General features: G+C 46.1%; 1 protein-coding gene and 1 pseudogene across 1 annotated transcript in view; both read left to right on the top strand.

Moving 5' to 3' along the window:
• Cryl1 (crystallin lambda 1) overlaps positions 1 to 17877 on the top strand; it is a 131125-nt gene that overhangs the window by 9659 nt on the left and 103589 nt on the right. The window contains exon 2 of the mRNA XM_021182253.1: positions 5806 to 5913. Coding sequence (XP_021037912.1) covers positions 5806 to 5913 — 108 coding nt within the window. The remainder of the gene's footprint in view (positions 1 to 5805; positions 5914 to 17877) is intronic.
• On the top strand, positions 3432 to 3798 carry LOC110309525 (annotated as a pseudogene).

Here is a 17877-nt window from a genome sequence, read left to right as displayed (position 1 = left end):
ATGGTTGTGAGCCACCATGTGGTTGCTGGGATTTGAACTCTGGACCTTTGGAAGAGCAGTCGGGTGCTCTTACCCACTGAGCCATCTCACCAGCCCCCTCTTCTGCCATCTTAGGAGATCTAGGATTGAACTCAGGTGGGCAGGCAATGTGTACAACCACTTGTACTTGTTGAGTTATCTGGCCAGCTGTGCACTTCCCCACTAGAGTTGAAACATTTTGCTGGTTATATAACCAGGACAGCCAGGGCTATATAATGAGATCCTATCTCAACAAACAAACAAACAAAAAAAAAAACAAGAAAGGAAAAAAGGAAGGAAGAAAGGAAGAAAGGAAGAAAGGAAGGAAGGAAGAGAGAGAGAGAGAGAGAGAGAGAGAGAGAGAGAGAGAGGAAGGAAGGAAAAGAGAGAAAGTTGGGCTGTCCCAAAGCCCAAACCTTTGCTTTCTGTGTCAACTTTCACTTTCCTGGGGATCTCATTAGTCACATTTTTAGAAATGTCCATACAGCAATGCCCACACAGACATCTTAGGCCAAGCCTTGACTCTGAACCTAGTTCCTATCCAGTTGTGTGCTAGCCCCATACCTCTTTAATGTCTGCTTCCCACTTAAAAATATCCTGCACTGAACTCCTAATTGTTTCCTAAAGTCTTCACCAACAGAGTTAATGACATCTCATTCTTTCTTGGAACATAATTTGGCATTGATTCCTTTTCCCCACATCATATAGGCCACTGGCAATTATTAAGATATAAATCAAGAACCCAGTTATCCACTTTTCATCCCCCTGCTACCCTTGTCCACGTACACCACCACATCCTATAATGGCCTCTGTACTCCTTATAAGTACAGACATTTCATGACTTGTGACGAGGCTGTGTTGGAAAAACCCATCTTAAGGTGAACATATCAGGAGTGGACAATGCCCTAAACACAACCATCCATCTGCACAGCCCAGTTTATGTCTCAGCACACAGTGGAGCATCTCATTCCCTTGGTGATCTCAGGGCTGCCTGGGAACTGCAGTTGCTGCCCATTGTGTGTGTGTGTGTTTTTAATTGCATGCTGCAGGATATTCCTGTATAGTGAAGAATACCTTTAAACCCAAAATCCTTTTGACAGCCTCCTGAAAGCTGGTATACATCACCATCCCTAGCTCCAGACTGCTCCTTTTAAACTTTTAAAACCAGTCTGTTCGTGTCTGTAATCTAAAACCTTTCATTAGCTACCCGTCACACCCAGATTAAAAGCCTGAATCCTGCTGTGGCCTCCAAAAACGCTCTGTATGTAATGAGATCACCCCTCTGCCCTCCGCTCTCTGACCTCATTCTCTGTCTCTCTTTCCTAACACCTTCGTGCTAGTGGTGCCGACCTGCCCACCCGGACCTGCAAGCATACTCCAGCTCTGCCAGGGCACATTTCTTCCAGACACCTTCAGGTTTGGTCCCTCGACTCCTGCAACCAACTGATAGTTGCTGATGGTGCTTTCAGAGTTCTCTCCGTGTCCCGACCATTTCCTACTCAAGGTCCTACTTCCAGCTACTTCCTCTTTCTCAGCACTTCTGTTAGTTGGCTGTCTTCCGCCCACTGTAAGGTCAGGAGCTGGAGTGGCGCCTGGCACACAGCTAGCTTGCTGGCACTCTGTGTATCCCCAGCAAACTGCTGTTGCTCTTGTGTTGACCCCATAGGATGTGCCGCTGGCCTTTATCTAGAGTCAGCTTTTTTCATGGTTGTCAATAACTAACACGTATCAAGCTCTACTGTACAATGTGCCAAGATTACAAAGGTTCCCAGAGCATGGGGTTCATCTGGTCAAACAAGCGTATAAAGTCTTTCCACTCCCGCTTCCTTGCACAAAGCTAACTGAAATGTTATCTGCATGCTGAGATAAGTACAAGAAAGATCCAGCTGCCATCTAGTGAACCTCCTCCAGTCCTGGAGATTTAGATGGAGCAAGGTCCTGTTTGGGTGTGCCATTTTCTTCTAGGCCTGCCTGCACACAGAAGATCGTCCAACAATAGAGTTTAGCTAGAATTGGTCCAATGGAGACTGTCTCGACATTTCTGTGTCCTTGGGATCCATATCTGGAGATTTAACCAAACAAAGACTAAAAATAATTGACAAAAAAAAAAAAAAGTGCCTGACTTCATGTGTGCAGACTTTTTCCTGTGGTTACCTCCAAACCAGTGGTTCTGGACTTATAGGTCTCAGCCCCTTTGGGTTGAATGACCTTTTCACAGGGGTCACCTAAGACCATCGGAAAACATATTTACATTATGATTTATACCAGTAAAAAATTACACTTAGGAAGTAGCAACGAGATACTTTTATGGTTGCAGGCCAGCACAACATAAGGAACTGTGTTAGAGGGTCGCAGTGTTAGGGATGTAAACAGCGGACTATGACAGTCCTGCACAATAGTATTTTCATTGTTTTAGCTGTATAAGTTGTTTATAGATGTTCAAGGTGGGATATAGAGGTGTAGGAGGATGGGTGAAGGTTCTGAGCAAATGCTGTGCCATTTTAGGTTATGGACATGGCCACCCACTAGAACAGGGGCAGGAAGGCCTGGAGCTAACTCCTCACCTATGCAGAGGGCCACTTCATTTATTGTTTCTGGATTGTGACAGTTTCTGAGACACTCCTTGTTCTTGATGACCTTGACAATTTTGAAGAATACTAGGCAAGAAGTTGAATTCCGTTTACTCTCCTAATATTTCCCTCCTGATTAGCACTGAGGTCTCGGTTGCTGGGGGTGCAGGAGGGGTACGCTCAGAGGTTAATAGCCAGTCTCATCACGGCATATCAAGGGAGTGAACAGTCAGCGTGACTCACCGTGGCTGATAGTGACTTGAACACCTGCTGAGGTCATGTTTGCTAGGTTTCTCCAAGGCTGAGTTACTCTGTTTCCTTCCTTTCTGTACTTTTGAGAGTGCCTCTGCTTAAACTTCATTTAGGGGTAGATGGAGGGTGTATTAGTCAGGGTTCAGATCTGATAGAATGAATATGTATGTACAGAGCAAGTGAATATATATTATATTCGTGTATTATATAATATGTATATAGAAATATATTATACATAATATTATATAGTTTTTTAGATTGGCTTATGGGCTGTGGTCCAGCTAGTCTCCCAGTTGAACATCAAAGAGTCTAGTAGTTGTTTTGTCCACAAGGCTGGATATCTCAGCTGGTCTTCAGTGTGCACCAGGATCCTGAGGAAGTAGGCTCTACTGCCAGTGAAGAAATGGACTTACCAATAAGTAGTAAGGGCAGGCAAAGAACAAATGCCTCCTTTTCCCATGTCCTTTGTATGGGCTACCTGCAGAAGGAGTGGCCAAGATTAAAGGTGGACTTTCCCACTGCTAGGATCTGGATTAAAGATGTGTGTTCCTGCTTTTCCTCTTCTGGGGACAGTGCTTAGAGGCACTCAGGATGGTCCAGCTTTTGACATACTGTTTGTGGGCTTTCCTATAACACAGCCTCTAACAAAAGTAGGCTGTCTTGAACCCCTGGTAACAGGATTGTTTATCTTTACACTAGGAGGTTGGGAAAGCACCTAAATCTGCATGTGGCGTGTGCCCAGGCAGACTTCGAGGGGTTCGTGCTGTGAGACCCAAAGTCCTTCTGAGACTGTCTAAGACAAAGAAGCACAGCATGTCATGACGCAGGGCCTATGGTGGGTCCATGTGCATGCGCCAAGTGTGTCCGTGACAGGATCAAGCAGGCTTTCCTTATTGAGGAGCAGAAAATAGTTATGAAAGTATTGAAGGTACAAGCATAGAGTCAGAAAGCAAAATAAATATACAACTTTTTAAAGTAATAAATATCAAGACTTGGTCTACAAGAAAGGAAAAAAAAAAAGGTGTGTGTTCCCACTTGGAAATGATTCAATTAAGGAAAAGGCCTTACAGGCATACCCATCTGCTTGGGTTTTATTTATTACAAATAAAGTCAAGTTCACAACCAAGAACAGTCATCAAAGAGTGAAACCATGTGTCTCTAAGAATGGTATCGCTGTCTAAAATTATTGGAACTCTTCTGCAGGGTAATTTTATTCACTCATTTCTATGTGATAGAAATTGGATTTTATAGCCTTGGCTACTGAGCACTCTCTTGATGGTTGTATGCGTCTGTCTGACATCTGGGCCTGTCAGGCATCAACTTGAGCACTTCCTGGCTTTCTGGTGCTGCAGAATGCTCCAGGGTCATCTTCTATCTTGCTTGCTCAGCCCTAGAGCTATTCATTTCTCTAAAGTATCCTGCTTCCTTTGATTGAAGGATGGGATTAGGAGCCAGTTTGGACCCTGGAAGTGTTCTGGATACATATCTTACTATGTATGCAGTCTGTGCTGGCCCTGAACTCAGGGCTTTCCTGGCCCCCTGGTTCTGGAATAACACGTTTGTTATATGTGCGCCATGCTCTTGGATGTGTTTTATAATTTTGTTTTTAGTCCTTTGGAAACTGACCTTTTTGTTTTTTTTGTTTTTTTTGTCTTCTACAGTAAGTCTGTAAGGGATGGTAGAATACAGGGTAGACGTATGCTCCGGTCTAAGATTGTCTGGTAGAGTGCAGCCTAGCACAGAAGAAACTGTGGCTTTTCTCTTCAGCACTCTATAAACTGGGGTGGTTGCACACGCCTGAAATCCCAGCATTCCAGAGGTAGAAGCCAAGGAATCGGTTCAAGGTTTTCTTCTGCTCTCTGGCCAGCCTGGGTTGTTACACGAGACCTTGTCTGGAAGCCAGAAAAATAAAAGTTAGACCTTGGGGGTTTCCCGTCTTAGGGAAGCTCACACTCATGCTCTCTGGTGTGTGTTTCTTAGTACTTCTTTCTCTTAACCCACATGCTTGGAGTGTATATTAAAAAACGCCTTATGATAAAAGCCCGACTCTTCTTTATAAAATCAAGACAAAAACCTAAAAGAAAGATTAAGGGCACTTGAGTCAGACTCTTGGCTTCATCTTCTCCTCACAGTGCAAGCAGCCAGGCCAGAATTAATCCCTTGATGCTTTCCTTTCAAGTATAAAAGAAGAATCAATGGTATCTACTGTCTAGGGTTATTGTAAAGATTAACAGAGATAAGACTTGCAAAGTGTCTTATGATGTCTGACAGTTGTTCCATGATCAAATGTGATGATGGTGGCAGCCATTACCTGGGGTGGAGGACTGATAGAGACGATGCAGTTGTCCTTTAGTATTCCGGAGTGACAAGTTCTAAGGTCCCCAGAGGGTATCAACATAGATGCTCAAGTCTCTTATGTTAATAAAAGTGGTAGCGTTTGCAGAGAGGTGCCATACATCTTCCATTTAAATTCCTTTTAGATTGCTTGTGTTGTGTTCAATCCAACATAAGGGCTGTGTAAACAGGTGTCACACTGTACCATTTAGAAAAAAATGACAAGGAATGTCTCTGTGTGCAGCACAGATGGCAGCTTTGCCCCTGCACGTGCCCAGTATAGGTGGAAGCAGGCAATGGTTTAAGACATAACATTGTCAAGATGCAAACTTTTCAGATATTTATTAAATGTTGTAAGAGTGGGACCTTGTAGCAGGGCGGTGGCATGCACACCTTGAATCCCAGCATTCTGGAGGCAGAGGCAGGTGGATCTCTGAGTCCAAGATCAGCCTGGTCTACAGAGTGAGTTATGGGAAAGCCAGGGCTACATAGAGAAACTCTGTCTTGAAACAGAACTCTTACAGCCCCTAAAAAAGAATGGGCTATTCTGTAATTTTTATAGATGCTTTATGAATATGAAGAGTGATTGGAGGGATTAATGACCTGAATCCTTCTTGCCTTTTCTCCCTAGTGGGCTCATTGGTCGGAGCTGGGCTATGCTGTTTGCCAGTGGAGGCTTCAAGGTGAAACTCTATGACATTGAGCAACAGCAGATAACAGACGCCCTGGAAAATATCAGGTAGGCCTGGCTCGCACATCTGGAGGTAATGATGGCCCTGTTCCTCTCCCTTCCTCTCACTCTTCCTGTCCTCCAGGCGGTGACTGTAGTTGACCATTTTTTTCATTGGACAGCCTTTGCGGTAACTTTCAGACAATAAAGGTCAGGTTTAAGGTTCTCTGGCACAGACCAGAGAAGAGACTCCTACTGTGAAGAGAGCCCTACACTGGCCAGTGAGAGAGGAATGGAGGAGCCAAATGTGAGTGTTAGCCTTCAATCTCACGTGGGGCCTCGGTGGTTATTTCAGTGTCTGTCAGGGTGGCAGTTATGCTGGAAGCCCTAGCTTTTAAGCTTTTAGAGAAGTTTTAGACTCACTGCAAAAATGGGCCGCTTCTTATCTACCCCAAACTTCCCTGAAGTCAGTGCTTCCCACCTTCAACATTCCTCTCCCACTGGTAATTTGTTACAGTCAACCAAACTACCCTGATATATCAGTGTCCCCCAGAGCTATTGGCTGACATTAAGGTTCTGTCCTGGTGTTGTGTATTCTGTGAGTTGCTCTCAAGTGTGCTGTGTCCATGGTTATAGGACTATACCAAATAGTTCTACTGCCTGAAAATGCTCTGTGCTCTGACTGTTCATTATCCCTTCCCTGGAAACCACTGATATTTTTATTGTCTCCATAATTCTTCTTTTCTTGAATGTTGTATAGTTGGGCTCAGGCAGTTGGTAGCTTTTTTCTAAGTGGCGTCTTTCACTTAGCAATGTGCATCTAAGCTTCCTTCATGTCTTAATAGCCTAGCCCATCTTAACACCGAATACTGGTCCATTTCCTGGACTATTCATTCACTTTCTGAAGAGTGAAGAATGAACTATTTATTCATGCTTGGAAGCAAGTTTTAGAAAATATAAATGAGGATGCTATAAAATATTCATGTGCAGATTAGTGTAGACGTGTTTCAACTCCTTTGAATAAATGCCAAAGATCATGACTTCCTGAATTAAATGGCAAAAATATATTCAGCTTTATAAAGAGCCACTGTACTAATTTACAAAGTGGCTGTACTGTCTTGCACTCTTCCTAGGGATAAGTTGGAGTTCTTGGTGCTCTGTACCCCAGTGAGCACTAGGTACCGCCAGTGTCCTGGGTCTTAGTGAGTCACAGTGTGTGTCTAATGGTATCATCTTGTTTTTGATCTGCTGATAGCATGTGACATGGGTCAACTGTCCCCATGATGGATGTTTTGCCACCTGTATATTCCAGTCCTTCCTTCGGTGCTGAGGATTGGATCCAAGGTCCCGATTGTGTGAGCATGCACTGCTTTACTATTAAGTAGACCCAATTTCATTCCTACTTTCTATTAAAAACATGTTTTTGGTGGAGGGGAAAACCCTAAAGGTTTTTTCTTTGTGGTGCCTCTCGGGAGCATAATAATTCTTGCTCAAAATCCCATGTAAAGACTTTGTGAAGTGACTTTTCAGAAATTTGTTCCACCATATATCTGGGAGTAGAAATCTTCAGAGAATATTTAACTACATTAGTACATCCCTCACCAGAATCCACAGATGCCCAAGTCGCTTGTCGGAATGTAGCATAGCATCCATAATGAACCTACCCACCCCCTGTAGCCCTTCCGTCGTCTCGAGATGGGCTCGTGATTCCCACTGCGATAAAATGCTATGGCAGAAGTCGTACTCATTGTTTAGGGGCAATGACAAGAAAACAGCCTGTGCACGTCCTATACAGATGGAAAATATAATTCTGATTATTTTTCATCTGCAGTTGGGTGGGACTGAGGATGCAGAACCTGCAGACCAGAGGAACAGCAATACTTTATCACAGTCGCCTTCTATTCCCATACTGAGTGCTTTATATTAGAGCTTTGCAGACCTTGCTTTGGAAATGGTAGCTGGTAAAATCATCCGTTTTCAGAGTTTTAGGGTTAAAGCCTGGGCTCAGTAATGCACGCGTTATAGTGAAAAGCAGAGAAAGGAGATTTATTCAGTGTGATCACATGGGGAAGAGGAACAAATAAAAAGAGTCTAGTGACAGGCATGTCTGTTGTTGGGGATCCTAACACAAAGCTTAGGTTTGGACAGAGGGAACGTGTTATGCATATCTGAGCAGTCCTGGTCAAGGTGTGGTCCCATCTATCACGGAACCCTTATTGTCCATCTTCTGGCCCTACAAGGTGGCTTGATGACCTAGCAGAATGATGATGTCACTTGTGGAAGCCAAGTTCCTCCCTGGGCTGGCATCAGGGCTTCAGCCCTTTCCTGGCCTCGGTGTGAGGTTCCCAGAGGACTTTCATCTCTTAGAGATCCATTGTATCCACAGTCCGGCTGCTGAGTGTAGGAGCACACACTTGTCCTATAGTGTCCCCTCCCCTTGTGCGGTGGTTATGTGCCCTGGCATTGTATCCTTGGATGGTGACAGCTTTTCAGCAGGCCTAGGCTTGTCACTAGATTCTGGTGATTGTGTTCGTGGTTGGTGGCCTTGGAGCTGAGTGACATTAACTTGAGAATCATCATCCTGTTGCTGTTGGCTGCAAGTCACCTGACACTGCCTGAAGCTAATGTATAGGGAACATGCCTGAAGCCCCAGGATTTACGGCGTTACCTGACAGTTTTGTGGTGTGTGACCACTGCAGGAGGCAGGGGCCCCATTAGGTCCAATCTGTGCATTTTGTTTACAGTGGTCCTCGTTTTTCAATGTCACATGAGCTCTTAGCCACTGTGAATGATGTTTCTTGTCTCAGAGCCTGGAATATAAAAGGTTCTAGGTGTTCATAGGTTTTAGAAGGGCCTTATGCTAATTTCTAGATGACCTAGAACCCATGTAGCCCAGGCTTGCCACAAGACAGTTCTCCTAAGATTCCCCACCATACTACAGATATAAGTAGAGCAAGATGCCTAGTGTCTTAGATCCTCAGAAGAGAGCTCTCCTGGAGACACCTCTTTTCTTTCTTGCCTTTTTTTTGCTTTGATAATATTTTTCACAGGCCCCTCCCCCAGCCATTTGTCCCACGCTGTGACTTGGTTTACTCCCCACATTCTGAGTCTTTGTTTCCTGATATAGGATCTCATGTAGCCCAGGCTGGCCTTGAATTCTTTATGTACCCATGAAGGTCCTTCTGGTTTTCTGATCCCTAACTCCAATTCTGGAGTCACAAGAGTGGCTCACTGGGCCTGGCTTTCTTTTGATTTTTCTGAAAATTTGACAGCAGGAAATTACAAGCAGTTCCCGGTGAGCTGGCTCACTGGTTAAGAGCACTTGCAGTTCTTGAAGAACACCTGTGTTCAGAGTGCCCATCTCAGACAGCTGACGACAGCATGTAACTCTAGCTCCAGGACACTCAACCCTTCTTCTGGCCTCTTCAGGAACTTATACTCAAAAAGCACACACCACACCACACATACAGACACAGACATATCACACACATACAAACACACACAGAGATATATCACACACAAATATACAGACACACACAGTTACACACACACACTATCCCACACACGTACAGACACACACACAATCACACACATATACAGACATACCCCATATCACACATACACACACATAATCACAGACACACACCATACCACACACAGATATGTCACATACACACACATCAGACACACACATATACAGACACACACAGCTACACACACATACAGACAGGTCTCTCTCTCTCACACACACACACATACACTACCATGCACATGTGCAGACACATGCACAATCACACACATATACAGACATACCCCACATCACACATACACACACATAATCACAGACACACACCATACCACATACAGATACATCATATACACATACATATCAGACGCACACACACACACATATGCAGACAAATCACAGATACAACCCACATTTCTCTCTCTCTCTCTCTCTCTCTCTCTCTCTCACACACACACACACACACACGCACCCCTATTTTTGACAGGCTTAGAAAATCCTATGTATGTTAGATTGACCCTAGGGCAGTGCTACGGAGCTATATGCTCCCTCCTTATTTTTGGAGATGGTATCTGTTTATGTCTCTCAGACTGGCCTTAAACTTGCTGTGTAGCCCAGGCTATACTGGAATTTATAACCTTCCGACCTCTTTCTACAAAGTACTGGGATTACAGGTGTGTACTGCCACTCTTGGTAACCAATCTTCAATAGTAGAAATAGTACACATGGATTTGGAAAGTGTGAAATCAGACATAGGATAGGAAAATTAAGAAATTAGAAGACAGGCATAGTGGCTCACATCTGTAACCCCAGAAGAACTTGGAAGCTGAGGCAGGAGGATTGCTGTAAATTCCAGGTTTGGCTGGGCCACAAAATGAGACCCTGGCTCAAAAAAAAGAGGAAACAAGAAGTCACTGAAGAAATTATTGTCATAACTCATACCATGTGACAGGAACTCTTAGTACATGGGGAAAAAAGTCACCCAAGAGTAACATTTTCCTAGCTGGGAGCACAGTGAGAAACGTGTTGCTGGCCCAGGTGGATGGCAGCATCTAATGGGGAGAGCCTTACTCATACTGCCCTGCCTCTCCTTTGTGTTGCCTGGAACTGGGTAGATGTTGGGTCTCAAAGCCCTTCAGGGCGAAGGGAACACTTTAAGCAGATAAACTGAAACCCAGTAAGCAAAGTACCAACGCTGCCTGTAGATCTAAGCGTGTTGTTTCTTGGGATTCATAGTTTGTTGTGTTTCTGTAAGTCCTCCAGAGTCCAGCACACCCTGGTGCAGGCTGTGGGGTGGTCATCTGACTGCTCACCCCAACTCAGGTGTGAACTGGCTCAAGTCCTGGTCTGTGACCGCTATCTTTGGATGACATCTCTGTCACCTGCCTTTCTTGACTATCTCTGGTCACCGGCACTCCTATCTCTCTGCAAAATCCTCAGGTTTTTTTTTTTTTTTTTTTTTTTTGTAAAGATGGCTCAGGAGTTAATAAACCACTGGAAGTGATCTCTGAAACAAGGCAGCTGCCCTGTCCTGGCTCCTAGACAGCTGACGTTTCCAAACTCCTGCCCTGCAGGTGACCCTGATCTCCTGTTTTTACCTCGACAGCCTCCTGTCTGCCCCGGGCCTAAACTTCATCCTAAACTCTGTTTCTACCTGGATTCTTCTGGATTTGTCTGTTCTCTTGCTTGGGAACTCGAGTTTTAGTTTTCTCAAACACCGTGGGCCATAACAGCTGGAATAGTGGTGGCGTGGGGTGGTTCATGCCTGTAATCCCAGCATGTGGGTGGTAGAGGCAGGAGGATCAGGAGCTTGAGATCATGAGACACTGTCATGAAATAAAACAGCAATACAAAACCACTCTTTGGAACGGTGGACAGTAAGTTACCTGGTCTGGTGACACACCCCACCTTCTTTGGTGTTTTGAAGAACTGGGGATTGAACCTGTGGCTCACGTAAGGCAAGCACTCTTCTGTTGGCTCCTTGAGGTATACTTTGTGTTCTGTTTTGAGGCAGAGCCTCACTGTGTAGTGCAGGTGGCGTTGGCTTCCCAAGCCCTGGGAATTCATGTGTGTGTCAATCCAGCACAAGGTGGCTCTCGACTCTACCTTGGACTTGGACCTGGCCAGTGGGGCATTACTAGCCATGACTCAGCAGAAGCCTGGAAGGCACTGCGCATCAAGAGGCTGTCACTTGGGGCTGGGAAGCCTTCCTCCGTGGCTGCTCACTGTGACTCCTGGGCACTCCCCAGCACCAGCTGCTACACAGAGGAGGAATGTAGAACTTAGACCAGTTAGACCAGCAGCCCCCCATTGGCATGGTCTGACTGCTGCTGTTTTAGAAAGCCCTGCTGAGTGGATTCAGGGCAGGAGAGCTGACCCTTGCCGGCAGTGGCATTGGGCGAGCTAGCCAGGGCAGTGCTGGAGAGCTAGCCTTGGGTAGTCTGGGTTTAGGAGAACTGCCAGGCTGACTGACTCAGCTCTCACTCAGACCCAGATCCAGGGCTCTGAGCTGGCCCAACCCCAACGCCTATCCCATCTATGAACTGCTGGAGCTTGTGAAGGGGCCGGTCCGGCAGATCCGAAGCCCCAGGATATCCGTGACAATCTGAGAGGAGTCCTGGTTAGGATACAGTACTGATGATGGTGTAGTGGAAGCCAGGGGCCTCGAGCCAGGCCAGTAACTAATCATAATGAACATTTGCAAGTGACGATGTGTGGGCAGAGAGGTACACTGTGGGACACACTGTGACACTCTACAGCTTTCTATGATGAGATGTTTTCTATGCTTTGTTGATTTTGTTTGTTTGGTTTTTATTCCCTTTTAGGGGGGAGGTTGCAAGGGCAGAGGGCAGATATGAAGAGACAGGGTGGTGAGTGGGATTGGGGTGGGTGATGTGAAACTCACAAAGAATAAATGAAAAGTTCAAACCAAACCAAACCAAACCAAAGCAAAAAAAAAAAAAAAAAAACCTGTCCCGGCTGGGTTTCTGTGGTCTGTAACTTCAGGGCTTGGAGACTGCTGTCCTGTGCTTCCAGGGTAACTCTCACGGCCCTAATCCGGGCCACTTGGGGACATTCTGTAAACAGACGGGGTTGTGCAGAGCATAGCCCCACCCACTTTGTTGCTGCGTTCAGTCTGTAGCTTGTATACACCCTATGCTCGCATAAAGTGCTATTCCCCCGTTAGGAGAAACAGGCAGAGACGGGAGTACTGCGAGGCTGCTGGAGAGCCGGGACCTCTGGCTTGCAGACTGTAAGTGTTTGGAAAGGAGACATTTGAACACAGATTTTTGAAGGTAACACCCTAAGGAAGTAGACAGAATATCATCATGTGACAGAAAAAAAAAAGGTACTATTTCTATCGATTGTTTATATATAAAAACCATAAAATATGTAGTTTAAAAAGTGTGTGTGTGTGCTCTTTTGGGGTGGGGGGTTGGCTTTTTGAGGCAGAGATTCTCTGTGCAGCTCTGGCTGTCCTAGAACTTGCTCTGTAGACCAGGGTAGACTCAAACCCACAGAGATCTGCCTGCCTCTGCCTCTGGAGCGCAGTGACTAAAGGCGTGTGCTACCACTTCCCAAGTGTATATGTTGTTTTTTTTTCTTTTTTTAAAGCATAAATGTAAGACATCATGGATGCATTCGTGGTGGGATGACATATCTAATTTTATTGATGAATAGTAAATAAAGTGTATGTCAGTGGAGAGGCAGATGCAGTCTAACCACCTAGAAGGACACACAAAGTGCGGGTCCAGGAGTCGTCTAAGGCCTGGTGGTTTGCGGTTCACAGCCCCAGGTTGTGGCTTCAGCTGGGTCGTTTACCCCGGTTATCTGGGTGTTCACAGATTCTGCTGTTACTTGGCTGTCACCACAGCAGTCCAAACAATTGCTTCATTTCCTTTATTTGTTTTCCTATCCAAGCTGAAATGGCTCTAGTTGATGTGATTGACATGTGAGGATTTGACATCCGAGGAGGAGTCAGAATACTGTGTGACTTGCTCTAGATGGTAGGGCTGTAAGCGGCTGTCCCTGTGTATCCTGAGGGCAGGGTTTCCGTTCAACCCTGTGTGCTGCTTAGGGACATGGTGGCAGGTGGGTGTGGCTGAGGGGGCTTAGATGGAGCAAAAGATGTGGGTTCTGGTGGTGCAACTGGGGCGGGGATGCTGGTGCACACCTTCACTTCCAGTCCTTGGGACTGAGGTAGAGGCAGGTGCATCTCTGAGTTTGAGGTTAGCCTGGTCTACATAACAAGTCCAGGACAGCCGGGGCTACACAGAAAGATATCATGTTTAAAAACATGCGACTTGCGGCCAGAGAGATAGATTGATGGTTGAGAGAGCTCACTGCGCCATTCTAGCACCCAGACAACAAGCGCCACGAACATGTCTGCTGCCTTAGCACCATGGTGGTACAGGGACAGTACTGCGGGGGCTTGCTAGCATAGTGGAAAAACTGAACTCTAGACCCTGCCTCAAAGAAAAAAGGCAGAGTGGGAAAAGGGTACTGCCACCCTCTCTGGCCTTCACACACCTGCATGGATGCACAGGCAAGAATTAGAAAATCAGGGCTGGAGAGATGGCTCAGCAGTTAAGAACACTGGCTGTTCTAGAGGTCATGAGTTCAATTCCCAGCAACCGCACGGTGGCTTGCGACCATCTGTAATGGGGTCCGATGCCCTCTTCTGGCATTCGGGTATACTTGCAGAGAGAGCACTCATACATAAATAAACAAATCTTTAAAAATTAGAGAATCAGATTTTAGAAATAAATTTCAGAAGGAATGATGTGACCCTTGCCTCACCATTTTGATTCACGTTGCTGTAACAGAGCATTAGAGACTGTCTGTGCTATAAAGAGAGGAGACTCACTATCTCACACTCTTAATGCTGAAGATCCAGTGCTGGGCAGCTCTATTCACTCAGGCACTGGCAAGGGCCTTTGCTACATCACAAATGGCATCACACAGAAGGAAGACTTGGGAAGAGGAGGGGGTGGTGTGCCAGTTGGAAAGACAGGAACCAGGGAGGGGGTTCTTTTTATAACTTGTTCTCCTTTTTATAGCTAGCCCACTCCTGTGACACCTGTACCCATCACTTCATTTGTGTGAGACCTCACCTCCCAGGAGGCCGTGCCTACTAAAGGTCCCGCCACCTTTCATCACTATGGAAGTTTCCAGCCCATGAGCCTTGTGGTACACATCCAAACTGTAGCAGTCTCCCCGTGTGTCTGACTCACTAGCAAGTGCCACTTTCATGAGCGTGCTGACACCAGACACTGCACTGTACATTCTGGTGAAATTGACTGTCCTAGGACTTAAGCAGAGCTTCTCTATTTCTCTGGCTTCTGAGCCCCAGAGGTGACACCAGCCTCTAAAGAGGCCCTTTTCAGAGCCCCGGAGGGAAGAGTGGATGTGAGAAGGCCCATTCCCGCCTGTCAGTCAGCCCCATGGACTCCCTGTGGGCAGCTGAGGCTCTTTCTTGTTTTTGGCAGCACGTCCAAGCTTAGATGCCTCTGAGAGAGGGTTCCGGATTCCCAGAGCTGGCTGGGTGAGTGGGTAGCAGGTGTGATGACTTGGTAGAAGGCCCTTGGCCAACTGCAGATAGTCTTTGAGGGAAGGTCCTCGAGGTTTTAGAAAACAGTGTGCTGGCAAAAAAAAGTCTGGTGTAACTCCTTGCGTTTAATTTTCAAGGGATGGTCATGCCCACAGCAGCCTCATTTCTTCCTGTCAATCAGTGGGCCAGGGCTTCAGCTTCCCATTGTCTTCACCTATTTAGACAGGTGACTTTTTTTCATGTGGTTGCTGGGATTTGAACTCAGGACCTTCGGAAGAGCAACCGGTGCTCTTAACCACTGAGCCATCTCTCTAGCCCTAGACAGGTGCCTTTTGTGTGGTTAAAAAAAAGTGTCACTGTGTAGAGCAGGCTGTCTTAAACTTGCCACATAGGCCAGGCTTTCCTGGAACTCACAGAAGTCTGCCTGCTTCTGCCTTCTAAGTACTAGGATTAAAGACAAAAGTCCCTAGTTCCTAGTTGATGGTTTGTTTCTTTGTCAAGACAGGGTCTCTCTGTGTAGCCATGGCTGTCCTGGAACTTCCTCTGTAGACCAGGCTGCCCTTGAACTCAGAGAGATCTACCTGCTTCTGCCTCCCCAGTGTTGGAACTAAAGGTGTGTGCCACCAACACCTGGCCCTAGTTGATGATTTTTAATACAACGTCTAAAATAGCAATAAGGGGCCAGTGAGATGGCTCAGTGGGTAAAGGTGGGGGCCTGTGTTTGATTCCTGTGACTTGCATGGCAGAAGGAGAAAACAGATTTCAGCAAGCTGTCTTCTGACCGCCATATGACCCAATGGGGCACACATGCACTGTGGCATGTATGTATATGCCCACACATGTACACACAAATGCTCACACACACACCAGATGAATGAATAAATAACAGGTAAATAAATGTAAATTAAAGCGATTTTTAGAAAAGTTTTAAAAATCCACCCTTATTTCACCTTATAGTGATAATTGTTTGCATATCCTTTCCCTTCTAAGTTTTCAGATTTTGTGACAGTCTCCTGTGTCGCAGCCAGGTCTCAAACTTGCTGTGTACCCCAGGATAGTCCTGAACTAATCCTACATCTGCTTTCCAAGCGTTGGGCCCACACCACAGGTGTCGCTGACAAACATTTTTATTCTGCATCATAGTGTTAGCCTGCCATCTAGTGGCTTGCGTTGATGAAAAGGTTCGAAGACGAAAAGGCTTCAGCAGCTTGAAGGAGATGCCTCTGAGCATATTTGATAATTCCTTACAGGATGAAATGGATGGGCTTGAGCAGTCTAAGATGCCGTGTACAGGGCTTGCCTAGCATCAGGAGGCCCTGGGTTCTGTTCTCAGAACTGTAAAATAAACCAATAAAGGAAGATGCTGTCAGTTCAGTACAGGCTGGGTTGTGTGAGGCGGGGTCATGACTCGGAGCAAGTTTTCTATTATAGTCACTTAAGGATTGACAGATCAGTGACAGTTGGTGTGGGGAGTAGCAGTGGCATGCTTGGTATTCTTTCTACTTCTTTCTTCAGTTATGAGACACGGTCTTACTATGTAGCCCTGGCTGACTCTCTCAACTACTTGTTTTTGATGTCGGATACTTAATTTTTAAGTTTATTTTATTATTATTTTTTTTAGTCAGGGTCTCATGTATCCCAGGCTGGGCCGCAAGCTCACTATGTAGCTGAGAATGGTCTTGAACTCCCTGCTTGCCTTCCTATGTGCTAGAATCACAGGTGTGTCTACTACACCCTGTTCATATTGTGCTGGGGCCTAAACCCAGGGCTTCGTGCACGCCAGGGGATCGAGCACTCTACCACTGAGCTACCCAGTATCTCAGCTACTGAGGCTCTCAGTATTTCAGATACTTCTAACTGAGCAAAGTGAGTTTCTGTTTGGTAGCTCTACACAGTTCTTCAGATGTATGAATATTTTTTTAGTCTGGTTGTATTTCTGGGTTATGTGCTGGCTTCGTCCAGCTTTGTGGAATCCTTAGATATTGCTACCGATCAAATTTGCACAAATCATATTGCTAACTCAAAACTGAGTAATTCAGATGTGCCATGCATCCCCTCAGCCAGGAGGCCTGCCTAACCTCCAGGCAAAGCAGGCGCAGGGATCTCTGAGGTGACAGAGAATGGAGGTGCCTTTATTTCCTCTACTTGTAAGGACTGAATGTAAGACTGCGAGGGGGCAGGGGAGACTGGAAGCGATCTCTGCAGATGCATCACTGTGGCAGCAATGGGACATTGTTCAGGGGACACCTGAGCTGGGCTGTCCAGTGACCACTCTGTTAACACACTGCAGCTCTTGGTTGTTTCACTGAGCAGGTCTTTTTCCAAAGTTCACCGTCATGTGACTCCCTCTGGCTGGCTCTCTGTGCTGCTCCTGTCCTGTGTCCAGTGGGTGGGTTTCAGTGCAGACTGCTTGCTTGCCACTTGGCATGAGTTCCCTGAGATGAGTGGCCTGTAAGATCTGTCTTTAGGTCAGTTTATAGCTTATCCCTGAACATGGATGTAGTCCTGTTTTGTTTGTTTGTTTGTTTGTTTCTTCCCTTGGGGTGTCCAGGCACTGCCACACATCAGGTGGGGAAGGATGGAGCGGAACCAAGTCCAATGGTCTGCTTCCTCCCTTGAGATGTCAGGACCTGGGCTGGAGAGATGGCTCAGCCATTAAAGACTAGGCTCACAACCAAAACCATAAGAGATGTCAGGACCTGATGAACGGGTGGATCTGCAGGATCCTAGTCCGGCAGTGAGTGCTGTGGGGAGGAAGTCTCCTCTGAAGATTCCAGTGTTACAGCTCTTCAGTGTTACAGCTCTTCAGTGCTACAGCTCTTCAGTGCTACAGCTCTTCAGTGTTGCTACAGCTCTTCAGTGCTACAGCTCTTCAGTGTTACAGCTCTTCAGTGCTACAGCTCTTCAGTGCTACAGCTCTTCAGTGCTACAGCTCTTCAGTGTTACAGCTCTTCAG

This window comes from Mus caroli, chromosome 14 (genome assembly GCF_900094665.2).
Source record: "Mus caroli chromosome 14, CAROLI_EIJ_v1.1, whole genome shotgun sequence".
NCBI lineage: Eukaryota > Metazoa > Chordata > Mammalia > Rodentia > Muridae > Mus > Mus caroli.
Note: the sequence above shows the minus strand (reverse complement) of the source record. Positions and strands in the feature narration are given on the sequence as shown.